At 52.6% G+C, this 13,073-nt stretch overlaps 1 protein-coding gene across 6 annotated transcripts in view; it reads right to left on the minus strand.

Moving 5' to 3' along the window:
- The window catches only part of SCMH1 (Scm polycomb group protein homolog 1), a 77,855-nt gene that overhangs the window by 47,390 nt on the left and 17,392 nt on the right, over positions 1-13,073 (minus strand). For all 6 annotated transcript variants that reach the window (XM_071577007.1, XM_071577006.1, XM_071577004.1 and 3 more), the window contains exons 2-4: positions 12,556-12,662; positions 8,637-8,721; positions 5,801-5,869 (exon numbers count right to left, since the gene is read on the minus strand). In XM_071577007.1, the coding sequence (XP_071433108.1) occupies positions 5,801-5,869; positions 8,637-8,661 (94 nt within the window). In that variant the 5' untranslated portion in view covers positions 8,662-8,721; positions 12,556-12,662. The remainder of the gene's footprint in view (positions 1-5,800; positions 5,870-8,636; positions 8,722-12,555; positions 12,663-13,073) is intronic.

The following is a 13,073-nucleotide window of genomic DNA, read 5'->3' on the forward strand; positions in this document are numbered from 1 at the left end:
CAACTAAGCAAAAAAAAAAATCCCTCCCCTCTCCTCAGCCCTCCTCTCTCCTCAGCCAGTTTCAATCCATTTTAATCTTTCCAATTTTCACTTCCTCCACACCAAGCAAGGCCCTCCTGGTCCCACAGCAGCTCACCCCACAGCTGAAAATCCACCCTGCATGATCCCAGTGTGAGCAGTGAATGTCTCTCTGAGACAGTTGTGGGCCTCTAAAAATAGTGGTTGGACATGAAACTTAGTTGAGATTAATTCGAGTCTGTTGGGGCTCAACCACTGTATGAAGACAGAGCATTAGAACTGCAGCTTCTTTAGTACCTATGGGAATGGCTGGAGCTGTGCCAGGGCAGGGACAGCACCCAGGGAAGGGCTGGAGCTGTGCCAGGGCAGGGGCAGGTGGGATCTCAGCAAAAGGTTCTTCCCCCAGAGGGTGGTGGGCACTGCCCAGGCTCCCCAGGGCAGTGGGCACGGCCCCAAGGCTGCCAGAGCTGCAGGAGGGTTTGGACAACACTCTGAGGGACAGGGTGAGATTGTTGGGGTGTCAGTGCAGGGCCAGGGGTTGGACTGGATGATCCTTGGGGGTCCCTTCCAACTCAGGATATTCTGTGATTCTCTGATTCTTATGACTCACAGTTCCAGTGTTTTATTTTGTCAAGAAAAGCAGGAGCAGCAGAAAGACTTCTAAGAAAAGACAAAGCTGATACAGCATGTTCAGCCTTCCCTCCCTCCCTCTCTGTCCACTAGTGGCCATTCCCCTGCCCACAGAAGGCACGACAAGCAAAGGTAGAGCCTGTGCTTCTTTTTCAGGATTACTCTCAAACTGGGATAAAAACTGCAGACTGCAACTGGAGGCTGCCACCAGTCCCTTAGCATGAGTGGAGATCCTGCACAAAATGTAGGCAATAGGTTTCAATGACTTCGGTAATAGTATCTAGATCATGATACAATATTTTTCAAGCAGGAGTTTCAAAGTACACTTAAACCTGACCAAATACAATCAGCTCCACCTAAGGGCTGCAGGAAGAATCAGACAAAAATGGTGTAACACTAAGTTGGTAGTTTTTTTTACAGTAAAGGGTTGGCTGCCGATAAAGTAGAAAAAGCAGGATACATTGAGGCTTTGTTAATGGGGGAGCAGAACACAAACCCTGAGCTCTGTCCTGGAGGAAAGGCATGTGGTTGAAAAGGGATGCATCACACCCAGCCCCCTCAGCCTCAGTCTCCCTGGGTTGTACCCAAATCCTGCTCACCACACTGATCCCCACTCACTTCCAACACTCAGCTCCAGACAGATGTTCTGTGGAGCTTCCACACAAGCTGTGCTGTCAGCCAGGGCACCAAAGCTGCTGGGTGCTGCTCATGCCATTCTGCAGCTTCCCTGGGGAGGGAGGTTGCAAGGCCAGAGGGAAAAACTGAGAATATCTTGTCTGGCTTTTTCCTTAGCACTGCCCAATTGCCTTGTATTTTACATTCTCTCAATATTCTTGTTCATATTGATAAAATGGATGCCTTATTGTAGAGGGATAGGACATTTTATTCTGCAAGATGCTTGTTTCTGATCTGGCCTGGACATAGAACTCTGGTTCCTGAGTATTGGTTAATAAACACCGATGGCTTTTCCACACTTGCCACTGAATTGCTTTACTTCATGCAAAAACATCAGCCAGTCCTAAAGTGTTCTTTTTACTGGCAATGGAGCATGAATGTCCAAGTTCAGAGCTGACTGTAAGGAATGAAATCCTCTCTTGCCCTGAAAAGCAAAGGGGAATGCTTGTTCCACTCCTGCTGGCTTCCAGTACAACATGCAAACTGTCCCACCAGCCCCCAGATCAGCTTCTATTTCACCTGGTCCCTGCCTGCTCTCTCATGTTTCCTCTCCTGCCTGGTAGAACACATGGCTGGAAGGATCCTCATTGGAAAGGATTGTTCCTCCAGATAAACACACTTAGAATCATACCATAAAATGGTTTGGGTTGGAAGGAACCTTAACACTCACCCCATTCCAAACCCCTGCCATGGGCAGGGACACCTTCCACCAGCCCAGGCTGCTCCAAGCCCTGTCCAACCTGGTCTTGGACACTTCCAGGGATGGGGCAGCCACAGCTTCTCTGGACAACCTGTGCCAGGGCCTGCCCACCCTCACAGGGAAGGATTTCACCCTAATATCCCAATATAACCCTGCCCTCTGGCAGTGGGAAGCTGTTCCCCATTGTGCTGGAACTCCAGGTCCTTGTCCAAAGTCCCTCTTTAGATCTCTCCAGCACACCAGATCTTTTTCACAGGAAGAAATGAGGGGAAAACACTTAATGAGAACCACCCTGTTTTTACAATTGCATCTGTGAGCCAAACAAAAGCCAAGGACTGTGAACCTGAGTGACTCTCTGTGACTCGGCTGTGGAACTGCCATTGGGGTGACTGTCACATGTGCTTGCCTTGGGAAAGCTCCCTGCTGTGTGCCTATGTCAAAGGGAGACATTACTTGCAGGCAGAGAGTCAGGTTTGGGCTCTGATGTCTTAACCTTCAAATATATTTACTCCAAACAAAACACTCCACATACTCAAGGGGTCAAACTCTGGTAGCTTTGAACAATGCAGCTCTGCATCCTCATGTTTGGTCTCTCTTCATGTTGCATTTAACGTTGAACCTTTGTCCAGAATTTAAATGAAGATGGAGTTTCTGTTTATATCTTTAACTGAAGTCTGGTTTGGGCTCCATTAGCATTTCAGCTCCCGAGGGGTCATCAATCCAACTGAAACAATACATGTGCATTTCAGGTCACATCTGCGAAGGAGAATGCGCCCTACCCAGATCAAGGCATGCCATTAAAGCCTGCAGCCCATATGTGTGGCTGCTCAGGGGCAGCCAGGCAGCCCATGAGAGCAGCGCAGGGTGAGCCAGCCCGGGATGACAACGAGCAGAGCATTGTCTGGGCTTGCAGGTCGCAGGCGGCGGTGGCCGTGCCCGATGGCGGCTCCGGGGGGCAGCTCCCACTGCCGGGGCACAGCTCCCACCGGCATGGCACAGCTCCCACCGCCGTGGCACAGCTCCCACCGTCGTGGCACAGCTCCCGCCTGCCCCACCGGCCTGGCACAGCTCCCATTGGCGGGGCACAGCTCCCGCCTGCCCCACCGGCCTGGCACACCTCCCAGTGGTGGGGCACAGCTCCTGCCTGTCCCACTGGCGTGGCACAGCTCCCACCGGCATGGCACAGCTCCCACCGGCATGGCACAGCTCCCGCCTGCCCCACCGGCCTGGCACACCTCCCAGTGGTGGGGCACAGCTCCTGCCTGTCCCACTGGCCTGGCACAGCTCTCACCGTCGGGGTAACAGCTCCTGCCTGTCCCACTGGCCTGGCACAGCTCCCACTGGCGTGGCACAGCTCCCACTGGCCTGGCACAGCTCCCACTGGCCTGGCACAGCTCCCACCTGTCCCACTGGCCTGGCACACCTCCCAGTGGCGGGGCACAGCTCCTGCCTGTCCCACCGCCGTGGCACAGCTCCCGCCTGCCCCACCGGCCTGGCACACCTCCCAGTGGCGGGGCACAGCTCCTGCCTGTCCCACCGTCGTGGCACAGCTCCCACCGTCGTGGCACAGCTCCCGCCTGCCCCACCGGCCTGGCACACCTCCCAGTGGCGGGGCACAGCTCCTGCCTGTCCCACCGTCGTGGCACAGCTCCCACCGGCATGGCACAGTTCCCATTGGCGGGGCACAGCTCCTGCCTGTCCCACTGGCCTGGCACAGCTCCCACCGTTGGGGTAACAGCTCCTGCCTGTCCCACCGGCCTGGCACAGCTCCCACTGGCGGGGCACAGCTCCCACCAGCAGGGCACAGCTCCTGCCTGTCCCACCAGCACGGCACAGCTCCCACTGGCAGGGCACAGCTCCCACCTGTCCCACTGGCCTGGCACAGCTCCCACCGTCGGGGTACAGCTCCTGCCTGTCCCACTGGCCTGGCACAGCTCCCACTGGCGTGGCACAGCTCCCACTGGCCTGGCATAGCTCCCACCTGTCCCACTGGCCTGGCACAGCTCCCACTGGCGGGGTACATCTCCTGCCTGTCCCACTGGCCTGGGACAGCTCCCACTGGTGGGGTACAGCTCCTGCTTGTCCCACCAGCACAGCACAGCTCCCCCCAGCCTGGTACAGCTCCCACCTGCACAGCACAGCTCTTGCCTGTCCCACCAGCACGGCACAGCTCCCACCAGCATGGCACTGCTCCCACCGGCAAGGCACAGCTCTTGTCTGTCCCACTGCTCCCATTCCCAGGCACTGGGTAGCTCCCCACTGGTGTGGTAGAGCTCCCATCTGCATGGCCCAGCTCCCCACCAGTGTGGCACAGCTCTCCACTGGCGTGGCACAGCTCTCCACCGGCGTGACACAGCTCCCACCGGTGTGGCACAGCTCTCCACTGGCGTGGCACAGCTCTCCACCGGCGTGACACAGCTCCCACCGGTGTGGCACAGCTCCCACTGGCGTGGCACAGCCCTCTACTGGTGTGGCACAGCTCTCCACCGGCATGGCACAGCTCCCTACTGGCGTGGTACAGCTCCCCCTCGGCGTGGCACAGCCCTCCACTGGTGTGGCACAGTCCTCCACTGGTGTGGCACAGCTCTCCACTGGCATGGCACAGCTCCCTACTGGCGTGGTACAGCTCCCCCTCGGTGTGGCACAGCTCCCGCCTGTCCCACCGCTCCCGTTCCCAAGCACCCTGCCCAGCCATCAGTCCAGCTGCACATGCTGCACTGGTAACAGCCACAGCCCAGAACAGGAGCCCCATCACTCACTATCCTGCTCAGCAAAATGCGAGAATGGGCTAGTCAGAACTAACAGGTTTCAAACACGAGGACAGTGTGCTCTGCTCCTCAGAGGTGTCCCAGTTCAGTGTTAGCTTCGAGCAGAAATCCTTCCAGCCTGGATTAAAGGGTGCTCCATGAAAGAAAGATGCTGCAATTTCACTCCCTCACTGAGTAGAATCACAGAATAGTTTGGGTTGGAAGGAACCTTAAAAACCATTTTGCCCCATCCCCTTCCATGGGCAGGGACACCTTCCACTAGACCAGGTTTCTCCAAGGCCCATCCAGCCTGTCCTTGGACACTTCCAGGGATGGGGCAGCCACAGCTTCTCTGCCCAACCTGTGCCAGGGCCTGCCCACCCTCACAGGCAACAATTCCTTTCCAGTATCCCATCCAACTCTGCCATCTGGCAGTGGGAAGCCATTCTTCCGTTCCCTGTCACTTCAGGCCCTTGGCCAGAGTTCCTCTCCAGCTCTCTTGGAGCCCGTTTAGGCACTGGAAGGGGCTCTCAGGTCTCCCTGGAGCCTTCTCTTCTGCAGGCCCTAACTCTAATAGGATGTACACCCCAGCAGTGATGAGCTGCTCAGAGGTTCTCGCAGGAAGGTGGTCCCCAATCCTCACTGCTGTCCATGTGCTTGTTGAGCCCCCCACAAGCACACCAGGCCACCTGCAGCCTTCCCTCCCCAGGCCTCCAGCCCGGGGATGTGGTGGGAGCAGGGATGGGTGTGCTGGGTCACTGTGACTGCTGCATTTCACAGAAAGCTCCACTCCAGGTCGGTGTGGCCACTGCAAAAAGCCCATCCTCCGACACCTGGAACTGGTGCAGGACGTGGAGCAGAGGGAAACTGCAGCAGAGCCCCCAGCACCCCAAAGGCTGAGTATACACAGGCCACGTGAGCTGTGGGGGGAGGAGGAAGTGGGAAGGAAGAAGGGGGAGGAAGGAGAGGGAGGAGGAAGGAGGGGAAGGAGGGAAGGGGAGGAGGAAGGGGCAGAAGGGAGCTCTCTTACCTTGGTACTGCGAGGGAGACTCTGACGGGCGGCTGTACTTGTGCTTTTTACCATCTTTCCAGTCTATGGCTGAGACAAGAAATAAAGCATTTCTGTCAGGCAAAGGAGCTAGGTAATGCATACCCTTCAACACTACCTGCTTTACAGGCACCTCAGAGGAGCAGAGTGAGCTCTCTGTCACGACCCCAAGTAAAACGTGGATGATTTGCCTCCATCTCTGGGGTGTGCTCCCTTCCTCCCCTCAGCTCATGCAGATTCCTGACATGAGGTACCTGCATTTGCACCTTAGTCCCTGTCTAGTCCTCACCAGCCACTGGACTCCCCCAGTGACCAGCAAAAACAGAGAGAGAAGCAAACTGCTAAAGCTCCATCTCTAGCTATGAGAAAAAGGGCTTGAGAGGAACAAACATAACAGGCACTAAAAACAGCTCATGTGGATCTTGTATGCCAAGAAATGGAGCCTGAATCTCTCCTTGTGTATCAACTCCAGGTCATTCCACAAACAGCCTCGACCCTCTCTGGAGAGGGGAGATGATCTCTGAAACTCTGCAGAGTTGCCCTTTCATGCACCACACTGGGTTTCCATGTGCAGCTCACAGGAGAGCACAGCAAAGCAGCACCAGCTCTGCACACCAGCTCATCTGAGATGTCTTTGCTCACAACACCTTTGGGCCTCAGAGCTCCAAAAAAATTCAAGCTCCCAAGACAGTTTTGGAAAGGAATAGAGCAAGGAATGGGGAATGCTAATCCCTGTCTCCAGTAGCCTCCAGCCCAACTGAGGGATGGCAGATCCCTGTGCCAGACTCACCCTAAGCCAGCTCCTCCACCACTGCTGCTGGACTGGGCACCCTGGGAGTGCTGCTGCACTTCAGCTCATTTTTTACAGAGCATTTTAGGGCTATTGCAAACAACAACTTGGTAGTGCCCTACAAAATGTGCCTTGCCCCCACAAAAAGCAATTCCTTGTGAAAAGAAGGACAAGGAAAAGAGGAAAAGTTTTGAAATCTCCTGACAAGTAGTTGGAAGAGGCAGGCCATGAGGTGCTGCTAGAGTGGCCTGGGGTGTGCCTTAACATGAGTGGAATTGCTTTTGGACAATTATTTTTGCAATCTTCTCTTCTTGACACGTTCTTTTCAGCACAAAGGACAGGATGGCATACAGGTGTCACAGCTCTGGACAGTGATAGAGAAGAAGCAGGGGATGCCCACCCCAAGGTGGGAGGCCACATCAGCATCTCTTAAATGAACATGAGGGACATAAGAAGTGTGGCCACAGCATCACTAGACATGGACCAGACAAAGAGCCTCCTTGGGAGACATAAATGAATGAGAAGGATTGAAGGACACCCTTCCTATAAATGCATCACCATGAACGACAGTATTCTGCTGTCTCCCTAAGAAAGCAAGAATAAAGGACATAAAGTATGTAAGTCAGAAGCAAAAGAACCTCGTGGGTGGGTAATGCTCCCCTCAGTGCTGCAGGACAGCTTTAACAGCATCTGTGCACTCAAAAGAGCCTCTCACCACACTCTGCAGGTGAAGGTACATTTTTCTCTTAACCTTTAACATGCAAAAATCCTCATTAAGTAGGATACAAAAGCAGCAGAGAGGGAGAGAAACACAAGAATTTCTGCAGGCAAATAAAGAAACAGTAAAAGTTCAATGTATTATTAAAAAAGCAGGTAAGTAGGACAGAAAGCCACGTGTGTACGATGCAGGTGCTGCCTCTGCAACCTGTGGTGTGGCACTGCTGGCACAGGTCACACAGCCAGGCTGGCTGCAGGCTCCATGAGCACAGGAACAAGCTGTGTGTGAGGCTAAATCCAGCCAGCCCAGTCCATGGTCACACTGCCGACTAATCAACCTGCCTCCTTTATTGCCAAGCCCTCCAGCTGCCTCGCAGCAGGGTCTCCCCATTCCCTGCTTTCCTTCATTCATTTTCACTTCATTAAAGGACAGGCAGTGTTAGGAAGAGGCTAATGCTGCCGTAAGATGAAGCACCACAGAAGCAAAGGAGACATTTAATAAAAATAAAGGGAGGAAAGAAATCGAGCATAGAAATCTCCTGCAATAAACCTTGGGAGTGTGGAGCAGATGTGAACAAAGAGCTGCAGAGGATGCTCCATCCTCTTGCTCCTCCCAACCCCCACCCTCCAGAGCGCATGTGATGAGATCACTCCAGCCCAATGCACATGCATGGCACAGCACTAAAGGAAATCAATATTTCTGCTAAGCACAAGGAACCAGAGCAGCTCAGCTGCAGGCAGCAGGCTCAGCTTCACCTTCACCCTTTTCACAGGGGGATGCACACCCCAGGTAGCACGTGTGTGGCTGTGCGGGGCCCAGGGACACGAGGGAACCCGAGACTGATTTCCTCTCCACAAGACAGGCTGGTCTCTGGTTTCATGCCTCATTAGAAGGGGGAGGCCCGTGCCAGAAAAGGCAGTTTGCCTCACACTGGGAGCACCGGCAGATGGTGTGAGCTGTGGGTTCTGCAGAGCACCCTCGCTGCTGACACTGTGCCCCATGAGCTGCAGGAGTGACCCAAAGAGGGGCTCTCCTCAGCCTGTCTTGGGGGTGCATTGATGGAGAAACGCACCGCTCAGATTGGGGCTGCCAACCACATCCCCCAGCCCAGCCCAGCCCAGCCAGCCCAGCCCAGCCCAGCCCAGCCCAGCCCAGCCAGCCCAGCCCAGCCCAGCCCAGCCCAGCCCAGCCCAGCCCAGCCAGCCCAGCCAGCCCAGCCCAGCCCAGCCCAGCCCAACCAGCCCAGCCCAGCCAGCCCGTGCCAGCCCCCAGGGCGTTCGGTCCTCCCTGTGCCAAGCACCTCTGCTCACCTTTCTGAGGGCCTGGTTTCCGCATTCTACCACCTGCTGCTGCTCTTGGCCTGGGACTGGCTTGCTCTTAGAGAACTGAAGGTGTCTAGGGCAAAAAAAAACAAAGATGAGAAAACTGCCCATTCTGGAGCATGCAGTCATCTGCACCATGAACTCATCACACAGGGAGGGGAAATACACACTCTGTCACCCAGAGTTCACAGAACACACACAGTTCATTCCACTCCTGAACTACAGGACTTTCTCCAATTTGTGGACAACTTGCAATTCATGGCAGCAGGAGCAGCAGGAATATGCACAAGGAGCACATGTCCCTCTCTGTGCTCACCCCAGAGCAGGTCCAGAGTGTGTGTGGGGAAGGAGGGGCTGCTCACAGTCACTAACAAAAGGAGGCAGAGCTGAAATTTATGAAAGAAAACACATGGAAACACAACATTAACTCTAGCAAAGCAGCACAGCAATTTCCAGCTTACTACTTGCAATTCAAATTGCTCACAGCAGTTCTGGGGAATAAGGATGAGAAATTGGACAATGACCCAGGAAATACTTTTGCTGTTACTGCTGCCACGAGAGTCCAAGTTGTGCTGTGGATTTTTCTTTCTTGGTTGGAGAAAAACTGGCTGGACTGTCCCACAATAAGTAGAAGAGTTTGCATTCTTGTTATAAGCAAATATTGCTGAAAATCAGGCTCTTGGGATAGGTGTGCTGGGCAAACAGAGGGAGCCCAACACTCTGGCACAGCCACTGTCCCAGGGCAGTGCCCACTGCACACACCGAGCCTCACCAAGCCCTGTCAGAAAATACCCAAGTGAATGGCTGAGCCATAAACAAGCCCTCAGGAAAGGCAGGAAAAGCATGTTTTGACATTCCACTAACTAATGAAAGATTAATTGTGTCAATATAACTGCATTTTGTTCACAGTGGGGCAGTCAGGAGGAGGATGGAAGAGGAAGCTGTCTCAGGACACAGTGCTGAGGTGCTGCTTAAAGGGTTATTTACAGCTCCAACTTGGCAAGAAGTTGGGATTTTGGAAACCAGGCTTTTTCCAAACCTAAGAGAAATAAAGAGTTTAATTTTCTGTAACAGCACTATAAACTACAGTCTTTACATGCAACACTGAGCAATACTCTGAGAAGGAAAATACTGAAGGAATTAAATACTAAAGGAAAAAAATCTCTGAATGTTTTTTAGTCCAAAACAAAAGGTCCACAGTAGTCACTTATTGCCTCTCTCCTAAATAACATGCATGTTTGTACACACTTGTGAATGGAGCAAAGTTTCTTTCCCTTTCAATAGCAGAAGGTAGCCTATGTGTGAAAGGTTATTTACAACTTCTAAAGCTTCTTTCCATAATTTTCTTCACTCAGTTTTATTAAAGACTAGCTGTCCTGGCAGGAAAAGTCCCCCAGACATAAACCCCAGACTGAAAGGTGTTATACAAAGGCATTATACAAGCATTGACATCTCTGGCTTTGCCCCTCTGCTGTCTGTGGGACTTTACTGAACTACCTACAGACAAAAATCTCATGTGTTTGGCATGGGATGATGTTCCTGTGCCACACCAGGGGCTTCTGAAAAGCTGCTTCAGCCTGAGAATCTCAGGGCCATGCTGGCAGGGATGTGACCCTTCCCTGCAGAAGTACTGGGAGAAAAAATTAGTGACTGTTTGAGCTGCCCAGACAGGATTTGTGGAAGGCTGTGGCTCAGGACAAGGGTGCATCCTCCATCCTCAGGCAATGGGAATAACCCTAGTGAGGCTCAGCAGGAACCTTCTTGCTCTCTACAGCTCCCTGACAGGAGGGTGGAGCCAGGTGGGGATCAATCTCTTGGGTATTAAGTGACAGGATAAGGGAAACAGCCACGAGTTGTGCCAGAGAAGGTTCAGGTTGGACACCAGGAAAAATTCCTTCACAGAAAGGGTTGTCAAGGATTGGGATGGGCTGCCCAGGTAGGTAGTGGAGGCACCATCCTCCTAAGTGCTAAAGAAACAACTGGATGTGACATTTAATGTCCTGGTCTAGGGGATGTTTGGTCTTGATGATCTTGGAGGTCTTTTCCAAACTTCATTCTCTGTTTCTGTGATCTGGTAAAGCACAGAGTTGACTGCTGGTGTCCCTCAGCCAACCCTGCTGCAGGCTCTCAGCAAGATCCCATGTCAAGGAAGAGAGGGTCAGACATTGCAAATGCTGCAGCTGTTTCAATAAATAAATAAATGCATGGTGAGTCTTCCCAGAGGAGGAGACTTAAGCTGCATGGGGACTCCCACTTTGCTGAGAGTCACCAGTGCCACCTCAGGGACCCTGCACTCCAAAACACTCGTAAGAAACTGTCCAAATGAGGCAGCTCCAGCCTGACTCCTGCCCCCCACAGCTCGGCACCTCCAGGCTCCCTGCACATCTCACACCACAGGGCACCAATACGTGGGTTCATCCTGCAAAATTGTAACTCAAAAATGAAAAAGTGAAAAAAAGCAAAAGAAGTAGTGTGTGCTCAGAGTGATGCAAGGCCCAGAGAGGAGTCAGAGCCAAACTCCAGGCTGCAGGGCTCCAGCCTGCCCGCCCTGGCACAGCCAGATGGGAGCCACCAGCCTCCCACATCCCATGGGCAGGGACCAGTCCTGGGCTGCAGGGATGCTCTTCTTTAGCCATAGAGACAGAGACCCTGTACCCCAGCCCTCCTGAAACTGGTAGAGTCACAGCTGGGAAGGACCTACAAGGATCACTGAGTCCAACTCCTGGCCCTGCACAGACACCTCAACAATCCCGCCCTGTGTCCCCCCCAGAGCATCATCCAGACCCTCCTGCAGCTCTGGCAGCCTTGGGGCCGTGCCCACTGCCCTGGAGAGCCTGGTCAGTGCCCACCACCCTCTGAGGGAAGAACTTCTTCCTAATATCCAGCCTAAGTCTCCCCTGACACAGCCCCAGCCACTCCCCTGGGTGCTGTCCCTGGTCACAGAGAGCAGAGATCAGAGCTGCCCCTGAGTGTTACTAACATAGGGCCTGGGAATTGACAATTCCCACTGATTGTAATTTACAATTGCCCAGAGGAGCTGTAAAATTTCCACCCTTGGAGATATTCCAAACATCAACCAGCTGCCTCCTGGAGCAGCCTGATCTAACCTTGTAACTGAGTCTGACTTAAGAACTCAGCCCAGCTCTGCATGCAGCACTGGAGCAAACAACCTCCAAAAGCTCCCTCCAAACTGAAACACCTAAGGATTTTATCTCTCTGACAACAAACTGGAAGGCAAGAGGAATCACACTAAAGGCTTTGACAAGGCTGAGATGCCCCAGTGAGGACAGACTTCAGTGTAGAGGGAAGAAGGTGAATGGCAGAACAGACACTGAAGGAACTGAAGGAAAGGAGCATGGGGATACTGATGGATGTGCCTTTGCTCCATTCAGGGACTGACCACCAAAACATGTTAAAGTAATAAACAGCAGAAGCAACAGTTTGGTACCCAAGTGGGAAAAATGAGCTATCCACAGACACAGATCTTATGGAATGACCTCAGACACAAACATGCCCCTGGTGGGGACCTGTCAGCTGGGTCCATGGCACAAAGGACACAATCTTACTGTTGTACCAAAGGAAGCCTTGGAGACATCCACAGCCAGGCACACGCTCAATGCTCCACCTCCAGAACCTGACACCTGTACAGAGCTGCACACAAGAGTGAAAACTCCCCTTGGTTTCAAAAGCTGTGCTTCTCCTGCTTGTGGAGATCAAAATAATCTCCCAAGCATGGGCCGCAGTGTTACAGTGTTGGTTTCCAGAATTTATAACCTGAAAGGACAGATCAATGTGCAAATTCACTTCAGCAGGACGCTACCTTAAAAATGTAAAAAGGCCAACTGATTTTCTGCCTTTAGTAGCAGATAAAGTGCCTTTCCCACAGTTTCAAACAACTTTCACTCACCAAGATATCAAAAGTGCCAAGGGCTCCACTGAACTGTCATGGGCTCTAGTTCCCCATCACTCCTCCAAGACAGCAGAGTCAGTACAAACACTGCGGCATAGCAGAACCTAAAAGCAGAGAGACAAAATGAAAAAGTTTGCATTTAATTGCAGAAAGGCTATGTTACCAGCTGCATTATTCATGTTCATATTTAATTCATTTAAAACATCCAAATTTAAATTTAAAGACAGCTGTAACAAACATTCCCACTTGCCATGGCAAAGCAGAGCAGAACTTGACACAATTTGAGCTCAGCTTGCAGCGAGTACACGGGACTGCGGCTGCTGAACACCTTTGATAAGAGTAAGATCACATCATCTGAGCTGAGAGAAACTAGTTCAGCTTTTGTAAAATGAAACTATCACACAAAGGAGGATTGAAAAGACTAGACCTGATTAGTAATGAAAAGGAGAGAGACCACAGGAGATGCATATAAAATAATGAGTAGCATGAAGGGAGTGAACTGGGGACTCCAAATT

Source organism: Pithys albifrons, chromosome 24 (genome assembly GCF_047495875.1).
Source record: "Pithys albifrons albifrons isolate INPA30051 chromosome 24, PitAlb_v1, whole genome shotgun sequence".
Classification (NCBI taxonomy): Eukaryota; Metazoa; Chordata; class Aves; order Passeriformes; family Thamnophilidae; genus Pithys; species Pithys albifrons.